This window comes from Nerophis ophidion, linkage group LG06 (assembly GCF_033978795.1).
Source record: "Nerophis ophidion isolate RoL-2023_Sa linkage group LG06, RoL_Noph_v1.0, whole genome shotgun sequence".
Taxonomy (NCBI): Eukaryota; Metazoa; Chordata; class Actinopteri; order Syngnathiformes; family Syngnathidae; genus Nerophis; species Nerophis ophidion.
The window spans coordinates 15,684,909-15,704,784 of record NC_084616.1 but is presented as its reverse complement, the minus strand read 5'-3'; the positions used below and the strand labels follow the sequence as shown (position 1 = coordinate 15,704,784).

General features: G+C 42.1%; 1 protein-coding gene across 4 annotated transcripts; it reads right to left on the bottom strand.

Moving 5' to 3' along the window:
* Positions 1-1,684: 1,684 nt before the first annotated feature.
* irak1 (interleukin-1 receptor-associated kinase 1) lies at positions 1,685-19,872 on the bottom strand. 4 transcript variants are annotated; one of them, XM_061902764.1, is made up of 13 exons: positions 19,505-19,872; positions 10,920-11,087; positions 10,711-10,854; positions 8,003-8,085; positions 7,761-7,955; positions 7,172-7,236; positions 6,988-7,099; positions 6,792-6,913; positions 6,524-6,725; positions 6,396-6,449; positions 6,235-6,322; positions 2,988-3,551; positions 1,685-2,922 (listed from the first exon to the last, which is right to left on the bottom strand). In XM_061902764.1, exons 1-13 carry the CDS (start codon positions 19,620-19,622, stop codon positions 2,849-2,851), a joined length of 1,989 nt encoding a protein of 662 aa, XP_061758748.1. In that variant the 5' UTR covers positions 19,623-19,872; the 3' UTR covers positions 1,685-2,848. The 4 variants fall into 4 exon arrangements, with proteins under 4 accessions (XP_061758748.1, XP_061758750.1, XP_061758749.1 ...); XM_061902766.1 differs by having other exon boundaries at positions 7,761-7,940; XM_061902765.1 differs by having other exon boundaries at positions 8,003-8,082.
* Positions 19,873-19,876: the final 4 nt, after the last annotated feature.

Below are 19,876 nucleotides of genomic sequence, written 5' to 3'. Positions count from 1 at the left end.
CACAGTACATGAACACATCGGCACACACACAGGAGACCCTTTGGTGCCCTCATAAGTGACCAGAAATCCCCCAAATACTTAACTTTAACAACTTTTATGCTAGAAGAATAAACATTTTAAAAGTTAAAATCCACTTACAGTACATTAACACATCGGCACACACACATAAGTCCCTTTGGTGCCCTCACAAGTGACCAGAAATTCCCCAAATCCTTTACTTTAACAACCTTAATGCTAGAATAATAAACACTTTAATAGGTAAAATCCACTTATAGTACATGAACACATCGGCACACACAGAAGACCCTTTGGTGCCCTCATAAGTGACCAGAAAGCCCCCAAATACTTAACTTTAACAACTTTTATGCTAGAATAATAAACATATTAAAAGTTAAAATCCACTTACAGTACATTAACACATCGGCACACACATAAGACCCTTTGGTGCCCTCACAAGTGACCAGAAAATCCCCAAATCCTTTTCTCTAACAACCTTAATGCTAGAATACTAAACATTTTAAAGGGTAAAATCCACTCACAGTACATGAACACATCGGCACACACACAGGAGACCCTTTGGTGCCCTCATAAGTGTCCAGAAAGCCCCCATATCCTTAACTTTAACAACCATATTGCTACAATAATAAACATTTTAAAAAGTAACATCCACTTACAGTACATTGACACAACGGCACACACACATAAGTCCTTTGGGTGCCCTCACAAGTGACCATAAATCTCCGAAATCCTTAACTTTAACAACCATATTGCTTCAATAATAAGCATTTTAAAAAGTTCAAAGACAAGCACCCGGGGATCTGTTGATTGGCAAGAATGTTGTCTATCAGTGTTGGCCCTGTGATGAGGTGGCGACTTGTCCAGTGTGTACCCCGCCTTCCGCCTGAATGCAGCTGAGATAGGCACCAGCACCCCCCGGCGACCCCAAAGGGAATAAGCGGTAGAAAATGGATGGATGGATGTTATTACTTCAAGGTTTCTCGACCGATTTGAAAAATTCCAACACCAACCATTCAAGTTTTTTTTTACCATTTTCCAAAAAATTCCCGCTTTTACAGAAATTCCCACATTCTGTGGAAATTCCCATTTAAATCAATGGGCCATTCTTCAAAGTTCCACATTTTTCATCTGATTCAAACTGTTCCAACTTCAAAATATTCAGCCTGTTTGGGAATTGTGTGCTCTACTTTAAGAATTCTAAAAAACAAATTCCAGGATTTCAGTTTAACTTCAACATTGGAACATTCATCTAGTTATTTATTACGATTCATTACTCTATCCGTATTTGCTTTTGATTTATTTCCTTGATGTTTGTTGTTCAATATATTAGAAAAATAAAAATAAAATAAACTTGAAGAATATGACTAGAATCTTTTAATTCAAACACTACTAAACACTTATGAATGGACCGAAAACTGGCATTAAGTGTATATTTATTATCACCCTCCTTTTGAAATACATTTGTGATTATTGGCTCAATGTTTTAACATTTTTATCAAAGTTTTCCATTGGGTGGGCGGGTCGAGCCAACACCGATGATATCGATACGCCCGCAACGCCAGTATCGAGTCGGAACTAACTGGATGAGATTTTTTGTTGTTGTTGTTGAAATGGTTGTAATTATATAATGTTTATAAACCAAGGAATTGAATAAGGGACACTAAAGTTAGTTTGTAATAATTTTATTTTTTTGTTGATAGTGTTACATTGTTCTATTGATATGTTGTAAGATGAAAGTTTTATATTTTTTTTCCTAAAATTGTGTACAAAAACAGACAAAATAATTTGAAGTAAAAAATAATCTGCAAAAGTAGAGCAGTTTTGCCCATTTTTAGTCCCTTCGGAGAATCCAAATGATCAGCTTATTAAAAGACAACCTGAAGTCATTGTTTGGATTTTCAATATTACAGCGATTGACTAGTTTTCATTGTCCTGCGCCACAGTGACACCTGGTGGTTACAGGCCATCACTGCAGCTTACTTCACAACTACGGTTGTTAATACAACATGAAACCAGATGGGAAAAAATGCGAAAGATTAAATAAGCTTTATTTTTATATAAACTAAATACTGTCTGTCATGAAAAATTGTGTTAGAAATAAAGTTTGCACCGAAAATAGCAGAACAATTTAAAACGGTTTTGGCATTCCAGAAAACTTAGTCCGCCAAAACTGGGAATTAATCACAGTCAATCGATATGATCCTAAATAAATCAGGACACTTAGTTTTCTGGAAAAGAGAGAGGGAGTGAGACCATTGTGAGGTCATGGTGTAGTACCTAATCCGGGTTCGGTTTTGGTCCCTAAATTTACAAAACCCAAAAGCAGTGAAGTTGGCATGAACAGAATACAATGATTTGGAAATCCTTTTCAACTTACATTCAATTGAATAGACTGCAAAGACAAGATATTTAATGTTCCAACTGGAAAACTTTTATTTTTTGCAAATATTAGCTAATTTGGAATTTGATGCCTGCATCGTGTTTCAAAAAAGCTGGCACAAGTGGCAAAAAAGACTGAGAAAGTTGAATAATGCTCATCAAAAACTTATTTGGAACATCCCACAGGTGAACAGGCTAATTGGGAACAGGTGGGTGCCCGGATTGGTTATAAAAGCAGCTTCCATGTCATTCACAAACAAGGATGGGGCGAGGGTCATTACTTTGTCAACAAATGCCTGAGCAAATTGTTTAAAAACAAGATTTCTACTCAATTAAATATAAGTTGAAAAGGATTTGCAAATCATTGTATTCTGTTTTTATTTACCATTGCTTCACTTCTTTTGTGTTTTGTACATGTCACAGGTTCGATTCCGTCCATCAGGTCTACTCATCAGCTGTCGGCAAGAAAATCCAGCTCGTCGCTCTCCTCCGGACACCTGGCCGCGTTGTCTGGGTGATAGCGACCTAAAAAAGACGTGAGGATGAGAACGAGACGCGAGGAGAAACGAATGACGCTGCGGCGGTCTCACCTGAGGACTGTGGACTCACTGACTGGAGCGATCCCGCGGGAGAGAAGCATTCTGCTGCGGTCCGCTCTGTAGAACCTGGTCCCTGTACCTCCCCCATCTGAGGGCTACTGGGCTGCAGGCTGGGTCCTGGACGGACATTGTCCTGAAAAGGCTTTCCAAACAAGGACTGGGGGGCGCGGGTTTGACTGTGTTTCTGGTCTCTGGTAGGCGTGGACAAAGTTTTGGAGGCAAACAGGTGGTATTGAGAGAAGCCTCGACTCTCGTCGGTTTCGCACGGACCTTCAAACGAGGAGGAGAAAGAGGACGGAGGGGGAGGCAGGGAGGAGAGGGGCTTGTAGGTGTCCTCCAGGGGTCCCAGACTGGACAACTGCTGGCTCAGGACCTCCACACCGCAGTCCGACGAGGGCGGGAAACACGGCCGGTCGCTCTTGCCCACCAGCTTGTGGATGTCCCGAAGTTCGTCAAGTACTTGCTTCATGTTCGGCCTCTTCTTCCACAACATGTCCAGACATTTGTAGGCCAGCTCCGCCATCTGCATGCTGCCGACCGGCTCTGTGGCGCCCCCTAACAATAATAATGGATTAGATTCACAGAAAATCTAAGCGCCACTTAAGCACTTTGTCCAGTTTACATCTGCTGTGACAACTAGAAACACACGAGCCTCCGCCAGGGAGCATTGTAGCATACCCAGACCATCCTAGTCACTGCCCTTGTGTCCTTGGGCAAGACACTTTACCCACCTGCTCCCAGTGCCACCCACACTGGTTTAAACGTACAAACCCCGTTTCCATATGAGTTGGGAAAATGTGTTTGATGTAAATATAAACAGAAAACAATGATTTGCAAATCATTTTCAACCCATATTCAATTGAATGCACTACAAAGACAACATATCTGATGTTCAAACTGATAAACTTTTTTTTTTGTGTGCAAATAATAACTTAGAATTTAATGGCTGCAACACGTGCCAAAGTAGTTGGGAAAGGGCACTGTGTTACATCACCTTTTCTATTAACAACACTCTATACATGTTTGGGAACTGAGGAAACTAATTGTTGAAGCTTTGAAAGTGGAATTATTTCCCATTCTTGTAGTTTTATGTCGTATTTTACGCTTCATAATGCGCCACACATTTTCGATGGGAGACAGGTCTGGACTGCAGGCGGGCCAGGAAAGTACCCGCACTCTTTTTTTAATGAAGCCACGCTGTTGTAACACGTGCTGAATGTGGCTTGGCATTGTCTTGTTGAAATAAGCAGGGGCGTCCATGAAAAAGACGGCGCTTAGATGGCAGCATATGTTGTTCCAAAACCTGTATGTACCTTTCAGCATTAATGGTGCCTTCACAGATGTGTAAGTTACCCATGCCTTGGGCACTAATGCACCCCCATACCATCACAGATGCTGGCTTTTCAACTTTGCGTCAATAAGTCTGGATGGTTCACTTCCGCTTTGGTCCGAATGACACAATGCGAATATTTCAAAAAATTATTTGAAATGTGGACTCGTCAGACCACAGAACGCTTTTCCACTTTGCATCAGTCCATCTTAGATGATCTCGGGCCCAGAGAATCCGGCGGCGTTTCTGGATGTTGTTGAAAAAATGGCTTTCGCTTTGCATAACTTGCACTCAGAGATGTAGCGACGAACTGTATTTAGTGACAGTGGTTTTCTGAAGTGTTCCTTAGCCCATGTGGTGATATCCTTTAGAGATTGATGTCGGTTTTTGATACAGTGCCGTCTGATGGATCGAAGGTCACGGTCATTCAATGCCGCTCACGTGGACTGATTTCTCCAGTTTCTATGGACCGTAGATGTTGAAATCCCTAAATTTCTTGCAAATGCACTTTGAGAAACGTTGTTCTTAAACTGTTTGACTATTTGCTCACGCAGTTGTGGACAAAGGGGTGTACCTCGCCCCATCCTTTCTTGTGAAAGACTGAGCATTTTTTGGGAAGCTGTTTTTATACCCAATCATGGCACCCACCTGTTCTCAATTAGCCTGCACGCCTGTGGGATGTTCCGAATAAGTGTTTGATGAGCATTCTTCAACTTTATCAGTATTTATTGTCACCTTTCTCAACTTCTTTGTCACATGTTGCTGGCATCAAATTCTAAAGTGAATGATTATTTGCAAAACAAAGAATGTTTATCAGTTTGAACATCAAATATGTTGTTGAATGTATGCTGAATATGGGTTGACAATGATTTGCAAATCATTGTATTCCGTTTATATTTACATCTAACACAATTTCCAAACTCATATGGAAACGGGGTTTGTAACTTAGATATTGGGTTTTCACTATGTAAAGCGCTTTGAGTCACTTGAGAAAAGCGCTATATAAATATAATTCACTTCACTTTCCAGATCAGGGGTAGGGAGCCTATGGCTCTAGAGCCAGATGTGGCTCTTTTGATGACTGCATCTGGCTCTCTGATAAATCTGACCTGACGTTGCTTAACACGATAAGTAATGAATAATTCCACTTGTAATCACAGTGTTAAAAATAATGATATAATTATAAAACATTCTCATGCATTTTTAATCCATCCATCCGTTTCTACCGCACCTGTTCAAGAAGTTGCGTTAACGGTAAAAAGTTATTTTTTTATTATTGGTTAGTGTGGGGCTTGCCCTCCTGGGGTTTTTTCAGACCCCCAAGCACTGACATGAGAGCCTGTTTCAGGGTTACAATATATATATATATATTTTATTAAATAAGTCTCTTAGTTGCTTTCCAGCAATAGTATTTCCAGCCCAAACCCAGTATCTCCTCCTGGCTGCTGCTTATAACAGAGCGCAGAGCGACAGGTGATTAGATAACAAGGCCCAGGTGGGCCATCTACGCACCTGTCGCTGCAGGCCCGCAGGCCACGCCCCCTCCACAGTTAGCTTCAGAATAACAATGTTATTACAAAGAACAAGAGACCTGTTATACTGTAGAAAGGTTGGTCTTACTTAAAAATGCACGTGTTCAGTGTTAAAAAAAAAATTATATGGCTCTTACGGAAATATATTTTAAAATATTTGGCTTTTTGGCTCTCTCAGCCAAAAATGTTCCCGACCCCTGTTCCAGATGCACTGTGTTGGCGTCCTGACTGCCTCCACAAACTTGCAGTTTCCTGTAAATGTTTTTAATTGGCCAGGAGGCAAAGGGAAGACTAAAAACTCCGCCTCTTGTGGGTATCGCAGATAATTCAAACCCCGACATCGATGAATGGTGCAGCCCTGCAAAAAAATACTGACCTGACATAAGCCGCCGGTCCAGTTGTTGTCTCCAGGCCGATGCAAAAGAACCATCCGGACCCTTTGGGACGTCCTGGACCAGGTCTTTCTGCAAGACCCACGGGAGATGTCAGGGGAATGTGATTGTTTGTGTCGACCCACGTGCGTGAAGGAGTTCTAACCAGATAAGTATCTTTCACCAGAGCTCGCCGACCAGTCAGGACCTCCAACAGCACCTGCAGAACACCGACACGCATGAGGACTCACCAGTTTGGTCCCGGTCCCCGGTGGGGTGGGTGGGCGCGCTCACCACTCCGAAGCTGTAGACGTCCGTCGTGGTCCCCAGCTTTCCGTTCCTCAGGTACTCCACGGGCTGGTACGCCTCCGTGCCTCTCAGCGTGGACGTGCGGCCCAGCGTGGTGGTCTTGGACGCCGGGCGCTGAGGGACGAAGCGGGCCAAACCGAAGTCCGCCAGCTTGGCCACCATGTGGCGGTCCAACAGGATGTTTGAGCTGCCACAGGAAGCGGAATTAAAAACTCGAGCAGGCAAAATAACCACCCGTCGTTGCGTTGTCAACCTTTTGACGTCTCCATGGATGACGGTGCCGTGTCCCTCTGGTGGGAAGTGGAGGAACTGCAGCGCTGCTGACGCTTCGACGACGACGCGGACCCTCTCGGACCAGGGGAGGACGTCGGACCCCTAAACACAGTGTCAGCTTGTGTGTGTACCAGACAATGTGTGTGTGTGTGTGTGTGTGTGTGCGTGTGTATTACACTATGCAGCTGGTCCTCCAGGGATCGGTTCTCCATGTAGCTGTAGATGAGACAAAAACCTCCTGGTCCCTTGCAGAAACCCAGCAGGTCCACAATGTTCCGGTGTCTAAACCTAGGGGGTGGAAGGGTTAAAAAAACGTGGATTGAGGAGAGAACTAAGCTGTAGAGGCGTGAGGTTTCTCACTTGGAGAGTTTTTCCACTTCGGTGTCGAAGCTCTCCGTCAGCGCGGCAAAGTCCAGGCGACCGTCCTGCGGACATCAAGTGAAGTGAAGTGAATTTTATTTACATAGCGCTTTTCTCTAGTGACTCAAAGCGCTTTACATAGTGAAACCCAATATCTAAGTTACATTTAAACCAGTGTGGGTGGCACTGGGGGCTGGTGGGTAAAGTGCCTTGCCCAAGGACACAACGGATGGCGGCAGCGGGAATCGAACCTGCAACCCTCAAGTTGTGGAGTGAAGTGAATTATATTTATATAGCGCTTTTCTCAAGTGACTCAAAGCGCTTTACATAGTGAAACCCAATATCTAAGTTACATTTAAACCAGTGTGGGTGGCACTGGGGGCTGGTGGGTAAAGTGCCTTGCCCAAGGACACAACGGCAGTGACTAGGATGGCGGCAGCGGGAATCGAACCTGCAACCCTCAAGTTGCTGACACGGCCACTCTACCAACCGAGCTATGCCGCCCTTTGTGTCAACAAGCCCATCGGACCAACGGAAACTTCTTCTGGCCCCGCCCCCAAATCAGACTGACGCGACGGGATTGGCTGACCTCTTTGAGCCGCTTGACTGCACAGTCGGTGTTCCTCATAGACGCTCTGTACACGTTCCCGAAGCCGCCCTCGCCCACCTGCAAGGCAGGGGAGAAGCCCTCCGTCCCAGCATGCACCTCTTCATACGACCAGCGCATCACACCGCAGCCGCCGTCGCCGAACGCTGCCACAGGAGGGGCCTGGAGAGGCAACATCTGACTTTAATGAGTGTCGACAGGGACACTTCTGATGTTACCTTTACCTGGGGAGATCCAGGTCTTTCGGACTGTAAACTGAAGGGAGGTGGGTCAGGTCTGGGTAGGGTCCCTCCTCCTCCTTTATCTACTAATTGAATGCAACACATTTCAATAACATGATTCTTTCTGCTGGTTTGTGCTTAGTTCAAGTGTCAGAAATTATTGTAAGACAGTCCAGTGTCAGTGCCTGGTTCAAATGTTTGTAATAATGATAGGACAGTCCAGTGTTTGTGTTCAGTTCAAGTGTCAGCAATAATAGTAAGACAGTCCAATGTCAGTGACTAGTTTAAATGTTTGTAATAACGATAGGATAGTCCAGTGTTTGTGCTTAGTTTAAGTGTCTGTCTTAACAGTAGGGCAGCCCAGTGTCAGTGACTAGTTCAAATGTTTGTAATAACGATAGGACAGTCCTGTCTTTGTGTTTAGTTTAAATGTCAGTATTAATAGTACGACAGTCCAGTGTCAGTGCCTAGTTCAAGTGTTTGTAATAACGATAGGACAGCCCAGTCTTGGTGTTTGGTTCAAATGTCAGTAATAATAGTAAGACAGTCCAGTGTCAGTGCCTAGTTTAAATGTTTGTAATAACGATAGGGCAGTCCAGTGTTTGTGTTTCGTTCAAGTGTCAGTAATAATAGTAGGACAGTCCAGTGTCAGTGCCTAGTTCAAGTGTTAGTAATAACGATAGGACAGTCCAGTGTTTGTGCTTAGTTCAAGTGTCAGTAATAATAGTAGGGCAGTCCAGTGTCAGTGCCTATTTCAAATGTTTGTAATAACAATAGGGCAGTCCAGTGTTTGTGTTTAGTTCAAGTGTCAGTAATATTAGTAAGACAGTCCAGTGTCAGTGCCTAGTTTAAGTGTTTGTAATAACGATAGGATAATCCAGTGTTTGTGCTTAGTTCAAGTGTCAGTAATAATAGTAAGACGGTCAGGTGTCAGTGACTAGTTCAAATGTTTGTAATAACGATAGGACAGTCCAGTGTTTGTGCTTAGTTCAAGTGTCAGTAATAATAGTAGGACAGTCCAGTGTCAGTGCCTAGTTCAAGTGTTTTTAATAACGATAGGGCAGTCCAGTGTTTGTGTTTAGTTCAAGTGTCACTAATAATAGTAAGACAGTCCAGTGTCAGTGCCTAGTTCAAATGTTTGTAATAATGATAGGACAGTCCAGTGTTTGTGTTTAGTTCAAGTGTCAGTAATAATAGTAGGACAGTCCAGTGTCAGAGCCTAGTTCAAATGTTTGTAATAACGATAGGGCAGTCCAGTGTTTGTGTTTAGTTCAAGTGTCACTAATAATAGTAAGACAGTCCAGTGTCAGTGCCTAGTTCAAATGTTTGTAATAATGATAGGACAGTCCAGTGTTTGTGTTTAGTTCAAGTGTCAGTCATAATTGTAAGACAGTCCAGTGTCATTGCCTCGTTCAAATGTTTGTAATAACGATAGGACAGTCCAGTGTTCATGTTAAGTTCAAGTGTGAGTAATAATAGTAAGACGGTCAAGTGTTATTGACTAATTCAAATGTTTGTAATATCGATAGGACAGTCCAGTGTTTGTGTTAAGTTCAAGTGTGAGTAATAATAGTAAGACGGTCAAGTGTTATTGACTAATTCAAATGTTTGTAATATCGATAGGACAGTCCAGTGTTTGTGCTTAGTTCAAGTGTCAGTAATAATAGTAAGACGGTCAGGTGTCAGTGACTAGTTCAAATATTTGTAATAACGATAGGACAGTCCAGTGTTCATGTTTAGTTCAAGTGTCAGTAATAATAGTAAGACGGTCAGGTGTCAATGACTAGTTCATATGTTTGTAATAATGATAGGACATTCCAGTGTTTGTGTTTAGTTCACGTGTCAGTCATAATTGTAAGACAGTCCAGTGTCAGTGCCTCGTTCAAGTGTTTGTAGTAACGATAGGACAGTCCAGTGTTCGTGTTAAGTTCAAGTGTAAGTAAAAATAGTAAGACGGTCAGGTGATAGTGACTAGTTCAAATGTTTGTAACATCGATAGGACAGTCCAGTGTTTGTGTCTAGTTCAAGTGTCAGTAATAATAGTAAAACAGTCCAGTGTCAATGCCTAGTTCAAGTGTTTTTAATAACGATAGGATAGTCCAGTGTTTGTGCTTAGTTTAAGTGTCCGTCATAACAGTAGGGCAGAGTCCAGTGTCAGTGCCTTGCTCAAGTGTTTGTAAAAACGATACGTCAATCCACTGTTTGTGTTTAGTTCAAGTGCCAGTAATAATAGTAAGACAGTCCAGTATCAGTGCCTAGTTCAAATGTTTGTAATGCCGATAGGACAGTCCAGTGTTTGTGTTTAGTTCAAGTGTCTGTCTTAACAGTACGGCAGCCCAGTGTCAGTGCCTTGTTCAAGTGTTTGTAACAACGATAGGACAGTCCAGTGTTGGTGCTTAGTTCAAGTGTCAGCAATAGTAGTAAGACAATCCAGTGTCAGTGACTAGTTTAAATGTTTGTAACAACGATAGGACAGTCCAGTGTTGGTGCTTAGTTCACGTGTCCGTCATAACAGTAGGGCAGTCCAGTGTCAGTGCCTAGTTCAAGTGTCCGTCATAACAGTAGGATAGTCCAGTGTTACTTTAAGTGTCTGTCGTACTGTAAAAGTAGGGCAGTTCAGTGTCTAAGGTTAGTTCAAGTGTCCGTAATAACATCCGGACAGTTCAGTGTTGGTGCCGATTTCAAAAGTAAAATGATAAATTGAGCATTACCTTTATTGCAGATCGCGTGAGTGGCCAATGTGGGCAGAACCTCCACGGATTTGGGGGGCGGGTCAAAGGCACAGAAGGCATCAGGAGACCGAAAAGGAGCAGCTGGAGGAGCAACAGGAGCCGGGGGTGACCAGCTGGACGCCCCTAAAGGATGACATTACATATTGAACATTTGGGTAGTCCGGGGCTCAAAGGGCCGGTGAACCCACAACGGAGGATGACGTCTCTGGGGCGGAAAAGCTGGAGGTGCTCCAGCAGGTCCAGCAGGTCCCCGACGCGGCCATTCCTGTTCACCCAATAGCTCATCACACAGTCGGTGCGCCTCTCTTTCCTCTCAGCCAATCGCACGCTGTCTTGCTCTTGCAGGACCTCGGAGGCTGCCGAAGAAAGTGAATGAATTAAAAAATAAGGTAAATAGTTCCAGTGCTCGAATTTAACCGCGGCAAATTCGTCATTTTCCATAATACCCCAAAAATTGACCAACATTTGCGGCAAGAACATGCCGTGACAGCCCTTGACTTTTTACATGTTAATGGACGAGGGATGTAACGGTAAACGCTACAATGATATTTTACATTTTTAATTACCGAAAAAACATCATATATTAATGCATTTTAGGCAACAGGAAGTCAGGTGCATGCGCTTGGTAATCGTGGCGGACCAACGACACCGACTTTGCTAAGGAGATTTCCGCTCGAAGTAAACAGAGCGTGGTTTTACGTCATTTCCCCTCGCTTCCCGCTGTGTGTTTAAGAGCGCACTGCTGTGTTTAGATGGAGACAGGTGTGGACAATATTGTCCCCACACTAAAAGTATACAGCCAAAGAGAAAACAATTTTAATGTTTGGCGAGTGTCTTGTTTATAAAGTCCATCCATCCATCCATCATCTTCCGCTTATCCGAGGTCGGGTCGCGGGGGCAACAGCCTAAGCAGGGAAACCCAGACTTCCCTCTCCCCAGCCACTTCGTCTACCTCTTCCCGGGGGATCCCGAGGCGTTCCCAGGCCAGCCGGGAGACATAGTCTTCCCAACGTGTCCTGGGTCTTCCCCGCGGCCTCCTACCGGTTGGACGTGCCCTAAACACCTCCCTCGGGAGGTGTTCGGGTGGCATCCTGACCAGATGCCCGAACCACCTCATGTGGCTCCTCTCGATGTGGAGGAGCAGCGGCTTTACTTTGAGTTCCTCCCGGATGGCAGAGCTTCTCACCCTATCTCTAAGGGAGAGCCCCGCCACACGGCGGAGGAAACTCATTTCGGCCGCTTGTACCCGTGATCTTATCCTTTCGGTCATGACCCAAAGCTCATGACCATAGGTGAGGATGGGAACGTAGATCGACCGGTAAATTGAGAGCTTTGCCTTCCGGCTCAGCTCCTTCTTTACCACAACGGATCGGTACAACGTCCGCATTACTGAAGACGCCGCACCGATCCGCCTGTCGATCTCACGATCCACTCTTCCCTCACTCGTGAACAAGACTCCTAGGTACTTGAACTCCTCCACTTGGGGCAGGGTCTCCTCCCCAACCCGGAGATGGCATTCCACCCTTTTCCGGGCGAGAACCATGGACTCGGACTTGGAGGTGCTGATTCTCATTCCGGTCGCTTCACACTCGGCTGCGAACCGATCCAGCGAGAGCTGAAAATCCCGGTCAGATGAAGCCATCAGGACCACATCATCTGCAAAAAGCAGAGACCTAATCCTGCGGTTACCAAACCGGAACCCCTCAACGCCTTGACTGCGCCTAGAAATTCTGTCCATAAAAGTTACGAACAGAATCGGTGACAAAGGACAGCCTGGCGGAGTCCAACCCTCACTGGAAATGTGTTCGACTTACTGCCGGCAATGCGGACCAAGCTCTGACACTGATCGTACAGGGAGCGGACCGCCACAATAAGACAGTCCGATACCCCATACTCTCTGAGCACTCCCCACAGGACTTCCCGAGGGACACAGTCGAATGCCTTCTCCAAGTCCACAAAGCATTTGTGTTTATAAAAGTTTATAAAGTCTTTAGTTTATTTAACTGCTAACTGTATCAGTGTTCAAATAATATCAATACTGTCAGGCTTGCCACCTGACTCTTCCCCGCCGGTTGCGGGGACACTTGGCCTGGCGGCCCACCCCCTTGTCCTCCTTCCACCCTCCCGTGACTTTGGACTGTTTTTTTGGGGAGGGTTTCTAGAACGTCTAGTATCCGTTATAGCAGGGGTCGGGAACCTTTTTGGCTGAGAGAGCCAAGAAGCCAAAAATTTTAAAATGTATTTACGTAAGAGCCATATAATATATTTTTAACACTGAACACAACTAAAAGTGTGCATTTTTAAGTAAGACCAACATTTCTGGAGTATAATAGGTCTCTTATTCTTTGTAATAACGTTGTTATTCTGACGCTAACTTAGGAGGGGGTGTGGCCTGCGGGTCTGCAGCGAAGCGGGGTGTTGCCAGGACCGGCCTCGAAATCAGTGACAGGTGTGTAAATGGCCCACCTGGGCCTTGTTGAAGAACCCCCAAGAGGGCTAGCCCTACACCAACTAATAATAAATAAATTATTTCTTACCCTTAAGGCAACTTCTCGAACAGGTGCAGTAGAGAAAGGATGGATGGATTCAAATGCATGAGCATTTTTATATATTTAATGTTATTTTTAACACTGTGATTACAGGTGGAATTATTCATTACTTATTGTGTTAAGCAATGTCAGCTCAGATTTATCCAAGAGCCAGATGCAGTCATCAAAAGAGCCACATCTGGCTCGCGAGCCATAGGTTCCCTACCCCTGCGTTATAGGAAGGGGGGCTACTGTCAGGCTTGCCCCCGACAGTTTGGTTGTGTTTTAGTTTTTCCTCTGTGTTGGTTGTATTTCATGTCTCCGCTCTTGTTTTGGTTCTGTTTCCTGTTTGTCTCCCTGAGTGCTGTGTCCCCTCAGCTGTGGCTGATTGGCACCTGGCCACACCTGGTGTCAATCAGCCAGATACTATTTAAACCTGCTTTGTCCTCCACTCAGTGTTAGAGTATTGTCGTGTCGTGTCGTTTTGTTGCTAGCTGATTCCCTGGATCCTGATTCCTGTTCCCTGCTTCCAGTTTGTTTGTTCTTGGTTCCCATTTATTTTTAAATTTTTGGACATTAAACTATGTTTTCTTATTCAATGCCTGCCGCCGTCTCTGCAGCTTGGGGTTCGTCAACAACACACTGTGACAAATACTAGCTAAAGTGTTTAGTCATCTCAACGAATTGAACGCAGGCGGTGAAGATTGTGTATTCGATTTGACAGAACAAACCTTGTTTATTAGACTTCAACTTCATTAGCCAAACTGCTTTTTGTTTTATTTTGATTTTCAAAATAAAATAAAAGTAAACATCATGTTTTTTCATGTTACTAAGGTATTACTTCAAAAAACATCCATGTGACACATCATTTTGTTAATGTTTTATTGTGTATAGCTAAATTCCTATACGACACATTTCTGCTCAAACTCTTAATGGATCAGTCCCAATACGTCATCTACATCTACATATAAATGTACAGAACTTAAAAAAAATTCTAAACTCTCTCGATCAAAATGTAAAAATAGAGATAAAGGCATCATTTAATGACAAAAAGCTGACAAGTTGATGGTATTAAAGAATTAAAAAAACTAATTTGTGTCTAGAAATATATGGATAATGTTTATCTATAGTTTTTTTGTTGGACATTACACATGACATGATGGTATTACATTCACACCTCAACATTGCTTTACTTAATCAGTAATCTTGATTAAAATATTGATAACAGTAATGTTAATTATTACTTTATACATAACTGGCAGGCCTAGATCTCATACATGAACACTATTATATATGTATGTATATATATATATATATATATATATATATATATATATATATAAAACAGAGGCTATATCATCCCTACAAGCCTGTTTTGCAGGTTTCCCTGCTCTTCAGGGGATATTATTTTATTTTATAGGACAGTCCAGTGTCATGTGTGTGTAATAATGATAGCATAATCCAGTGTTTGTGCCTAGTTTAAGTGTCTGTCATAACAGTAGGACAGTCCAGTGTCGGTGCCTAGTTCAAGTGTTTGTAATAATGCTAGGACAGCCTAGTGTTTGTGTTGAGTTCATGTGTCAGTGATGCTAGGTTAGTTCAACCGTCTGCAACAATAGTCGGACTGTCGAGCGTCTGTGGTTAGTTCAAGTGCCTGAAATAATATTACGACAGGTAGAGTGTATGGTTAGTTAAAGTGTCCATAAAATAAACAGCATGACAGTCCCAGTGTCTCTGGTTACTTCAAATGTCTGTCATCACAGTCAGACATTCCAGAGAATCCATGAATTGATTTACATGGACCCCGACTTAAACCAGTCGAAAAACTTAATCAGGTGTTACCATTTAGTGGCCGATTGTACAGAATATGTACTGTACTGTGCAATCTACTAATAAAAGTTTCAATCAATCAAAGTTTCAATCAGTTGGTGCTTGGTTTTGTTTTGTCGATAACAAAAATAGGACAGTGCAGTGTCCGTGACTAGTTCAAGTGTTCATAATAACGCTGGGACAGTCTAGTGTTTGTGGTTAATTTACGTGTGTGTCATAACAGTAGAGCAGTCCAGTGTTAGGGGATATTATTTTATTTAAAAAAAATCCCCTGTCGAGCAGGGAAACCAGCGAAACAGGCTTGTAGGGACGATATAGCCTCTGTGTTATATATATATATATATATACATATATATATATATATATATACACAACACAGAGGCTATATCATCCCTACAAGCCTGATTCACAGATTTCCCTGCTCTTCAGGGGATATTATTTTATTTTATAAGACAGTCCAGTGTCAGTGCCTAGTTCAAGTGTTTGTAACAACGCTAGGACAGTCCAGTGTTTGTGTTTAATTCAAGTGTCAGTAAGGCTAGTAAGACAGTCCAGTGTCCATGGTTAGTTCAAACGTCTGCAGCAATAGCAGGACTGTCGAGCGTCTGTGGTTAGTTCAAGTGCCCGAAATAATATTAGGACAGGTAGAGTGTATGGTTAGTTAAAGTGTCCATAAAATAAACAGCATGACAGTCCCAGTGTCTCAGGTTACTTCACAGTAAGACAATCCAGAGTTGGTGCTTGGTTCAATTATCGATAACAGCAAAGGGACAGTGCCGTCTGTGACTAGTTCAAGTGTTCGTAATAACGGTGGGACATTCTAGAGTTTGTGGTTAATTTAAGTGTGTTATAACAATAGAGCAGTCCAGTGTTAGGGGATATTACTTTATTTAAAAAAAATCCCCCGACGAGCAGGGAAACCAGCGAAACAGGCTTGTAGGGATGATATAGCCTCTGTGTTTTGATCTCCTGCCTGGAAATAAAATAATGTTTTGCCTCGGTGCCCTAAAATATGAGCCCTCCTTTAATTTAACACTTGCCTTGACCATAAAAAGTTAAAATTCGAGTCCTGTAGTTCATATTACATATTTTACACCAGGGGTCACCAACACGGTGCCCGCGGGCACCAGGTTGCCCGTAAGGACTAGATGAGTCGCCCGCTGGCCTGTTCTAAAAATAGCTCAAATAGCAGCACTTACCAGTAGCTGCCTCTATTTTTTTTTATTTTATTTATTTACAAGCAAGCTGGTCTCGCTTCGCTCGACATTTTTAATTCTAAGAGAGACAAAACTCAAATAGAATTTGAAAATCCAAGGAAATATTTTAAAGACTTGGTCTTCACTTGTTTAAATAAATTCTTTTTTTTTTTTTACTTTGCTTGTTATAACTTTCAGAAAGACAATTTTAGAGAAAAAAATACAACCTTAAAAATTACTTTAGGATTTTAAAACACTTTACCTTTTAAATGATTTCCTCTTCTTTCCTGACAAATTAAATCAATGTTCAATATTATTATTTTTTTTAAATGTAAACAATAATAAATATATTTTAATTTAATTCTTCATTTTAGCTTCTGTTTTTTCGACGAAGAATATTAGTGAAATATTACTTCAAACTTATTATGATTAAAAATAAAAAAATATTCTGGCAAATCTGGAAAATCTGTAGAATCAAATTTAAATCTTATTTCAAAGTTTTTTTTTATTTCTTTTAAAATTTTTGTTCTGGAAAATCTAGACGAAACAATGATTTGTCTTTGTTAGAAATATAGCTTGGTCCTATTTGTTATATATTCTAACAAAGTGCAGATTGGATTTTAACCTATTTAAAACATGTCTTCAAAATTCTACAATTAATCTTAATCAGGAAAAATTACTAATGATGTTCCATAAATTGTGGTGAAGAAGGAGCTGAGCCGGAAGGCAAAGCTCTCAAATTACCGGTTGACCTACGTTCCCATCCTCACCTATGGTCATGAGCTTTGGGTCATGACCGAAAGGACAAGATCACGGGTACAAGCGGCCGAAATTAGTTTCCTCTGCCGGGTGGCGGGGCTCTCGCTTAGAGATAGGGTGAGAAGCTCTGTCATCCGGGAGGAGCTCAAAGTAAAGCCGCTGCTCCTTCACATCGAGAGGAGCCAGATGAGCTGGTTCGGGCATCTGGTCAGGAGGCCACCCGAACGCCTCCCTAGGGAGGTGTTTAGGGCACGTCCAACCGGTAGGAGGCCATGGGGAAGACCCAGGACACGTTGGGAAGACTATGTCTCCCGCCTGGCCTGGGAACGCCTCGGGATCCCCCGGGAAGAGCTAGACGAAGTGGGCGGGGAGAGGGAAGTCTGGGCTTCCCTGCTTAGGCTGCTGCCCCCGCGACCCGACCTCGAATAAGCGAAAGAAGATGGATGGATGTGTTCCATAAATTATGTTTTTATTTTTTTCAGAAAGATTCGAATTAGCTAGTTTTTCTCTTCTTTTTTTGGTTGAATTTTGAATGTTAAAGCGTCGAAATTGAAGATAGACTATGTTTCAAAATTAAATTTTCTTTTTTCCCCCTGCTTTCTCCTTTTTTAAACCGTTCAATTAAGCGTTTTTTTCATCATTTATTCTCTACAACAGTGGTTCTCAACCTTTTTCCAGTGATGTACCCCCTGTCAACATGTTTTTAATTCAAGTACCCCCTAATCAGAGGAAAGCATGTTTGGTTGGAAAAAAAGAAGTAAAACACAGCACTATGTCATCAGTTTCTGATTTATTGAATGAATGAATGAATGTGTTATACTTGTATAGCGCTTTTCTACCTTCAAGGCACTCAAAGCGCTTTGACAGTATTTCCACATTCACCCATTCACACACACTGATGGCGGGAGCTGCCATGCAAGGCGCTAACCAGGACCCATCAGCAGCAAGGGTGAAGAGTCTTGCTCAAGGACACAACGGACATGACTAGGTCGGTAGAAGCTGGGGATCGAACCAGGAACCCTCAGGTTGCTGGCACGGCCACTCTCCCAACCAAAGTTGGTAATGCACACTGTATTATTTTCTACACAAATATATATATATATATATATATATATATATATATATACATATATATATATATATATATATATATATATACACACACACACACATGTATATGTGTGTGTATATAAATATATATACACATATATATATGTGGATATATATGTGAATATATATACACACACATATATGTGTGTATATATATATGTATGTATATATATATATATATATATGCACACACCTATGTTTATACATACATATATATATACACACACCTTTGTGTATATATATATATATATATATATACATTTGTGTACACATACACGTGTGTGTGTATATATATATGTTTATATATACAGTATGTTTTTGTGTTTATGTATGCATGCAGATATGTATATGTACATGTAAATGTGTGTATATGTATAGATGTTTCTATTTATCCACGTTAATGTGTGTGTATGTATATATATATATATATATACACACAGTATATATATTTGTGTGTATATGTATTTAAATTGTATAACAGTGCAAAATATTGCTCATTTGTAGTGGTCTTTCTTGAACTATTTGGAAAAAAACATGTAAAAATAACTAAAAACGTTGAAAAATAAACAAGTGACTCAATTATAAATAAAGATTTCTACACAAAGAAGTAATCATCAACTTAAAATGCCCTCTTTGGGGATTGTAATAGAACTTCATTCCAAACATTTCTTCACAAAAAAGAAATCTTTAACATCAATATTTATGGAACATGTCCACAAAAAAATCTAGCTGTCAACACTGAATTTTTCTTTTTTTTTTTTTTTCACAGTTTATGAACTTACATTCATATTTTGTTAAGAATATATTTATAAAGGATTTTTGAGTTTTTGCTATTTTTAGAATATTTTTAAAAAAAATCTCACGTACCCCTTGGCATACCTTCAAGTACCCCCAGGAGTACGCGTACCCCCATTTGAGAACCACTGCTCTACCGCCCGATTGTAGCTGAGATAGGCGCCAGCGCCCCCCGCGACCCCGAAAGGGAATAAGCGGTAGGAAATGGATGGATGGATGGATGCTCTACAATAAACCTTCCGTAAAAGGAAAACAAATGTACGACTGAATGACAGACAGAAATACCCATTTTTTAATATACATAGATTTATTTATTAAAGGTAAATTACGCAAATTGGGTATGTCTGGCAATTTATTTAAGTGTGTATCAAACTGGTAGCCCTTCGCATTAATCAGTACCCAAGAAGTAGCTCTTGCTTTCAAAAAGGTTGTTTACGTAATTATAGTAATTCATTTAAATAACTAAAAAAATATAAATATTCAAACGCAACTTAAAGTTGTAGGGAGTCTCCCTCCCAGTTTCAAGTTAGCACTTTTAGTCGGGTTCTGGCTCACCGAAGCGGGTCCAGTCCAAGTCTGACAGGCCGTCCATGACCCGGCAGAACTCCCAGTGAACCGGAGCCGGCAGCTGGTACAAGAACTGTCCTCGGACGTCTCCTAGTCCTCGGGACATGTTGTCTCGGGTCTGACTGGAAGTTCCCCGGCACGAGCTAGCAGGCTAACAGGCTAATAACGGCCACATGTGGCGAGCAGCACCAGCAGAACCGCACACCTTCCGGACTGGATCGCCCCGACGCATCGGTGCTGTCCTGGCCCGAAGCCCGCAACATTCGAGGAGGGCAAAAAAGTGGCTTAAAGCTGGGCTACTTCCGGACACGGTGTTTACCGGGGGGTTGGCGGGTGGATATCGGCACCAAATGTAGTATC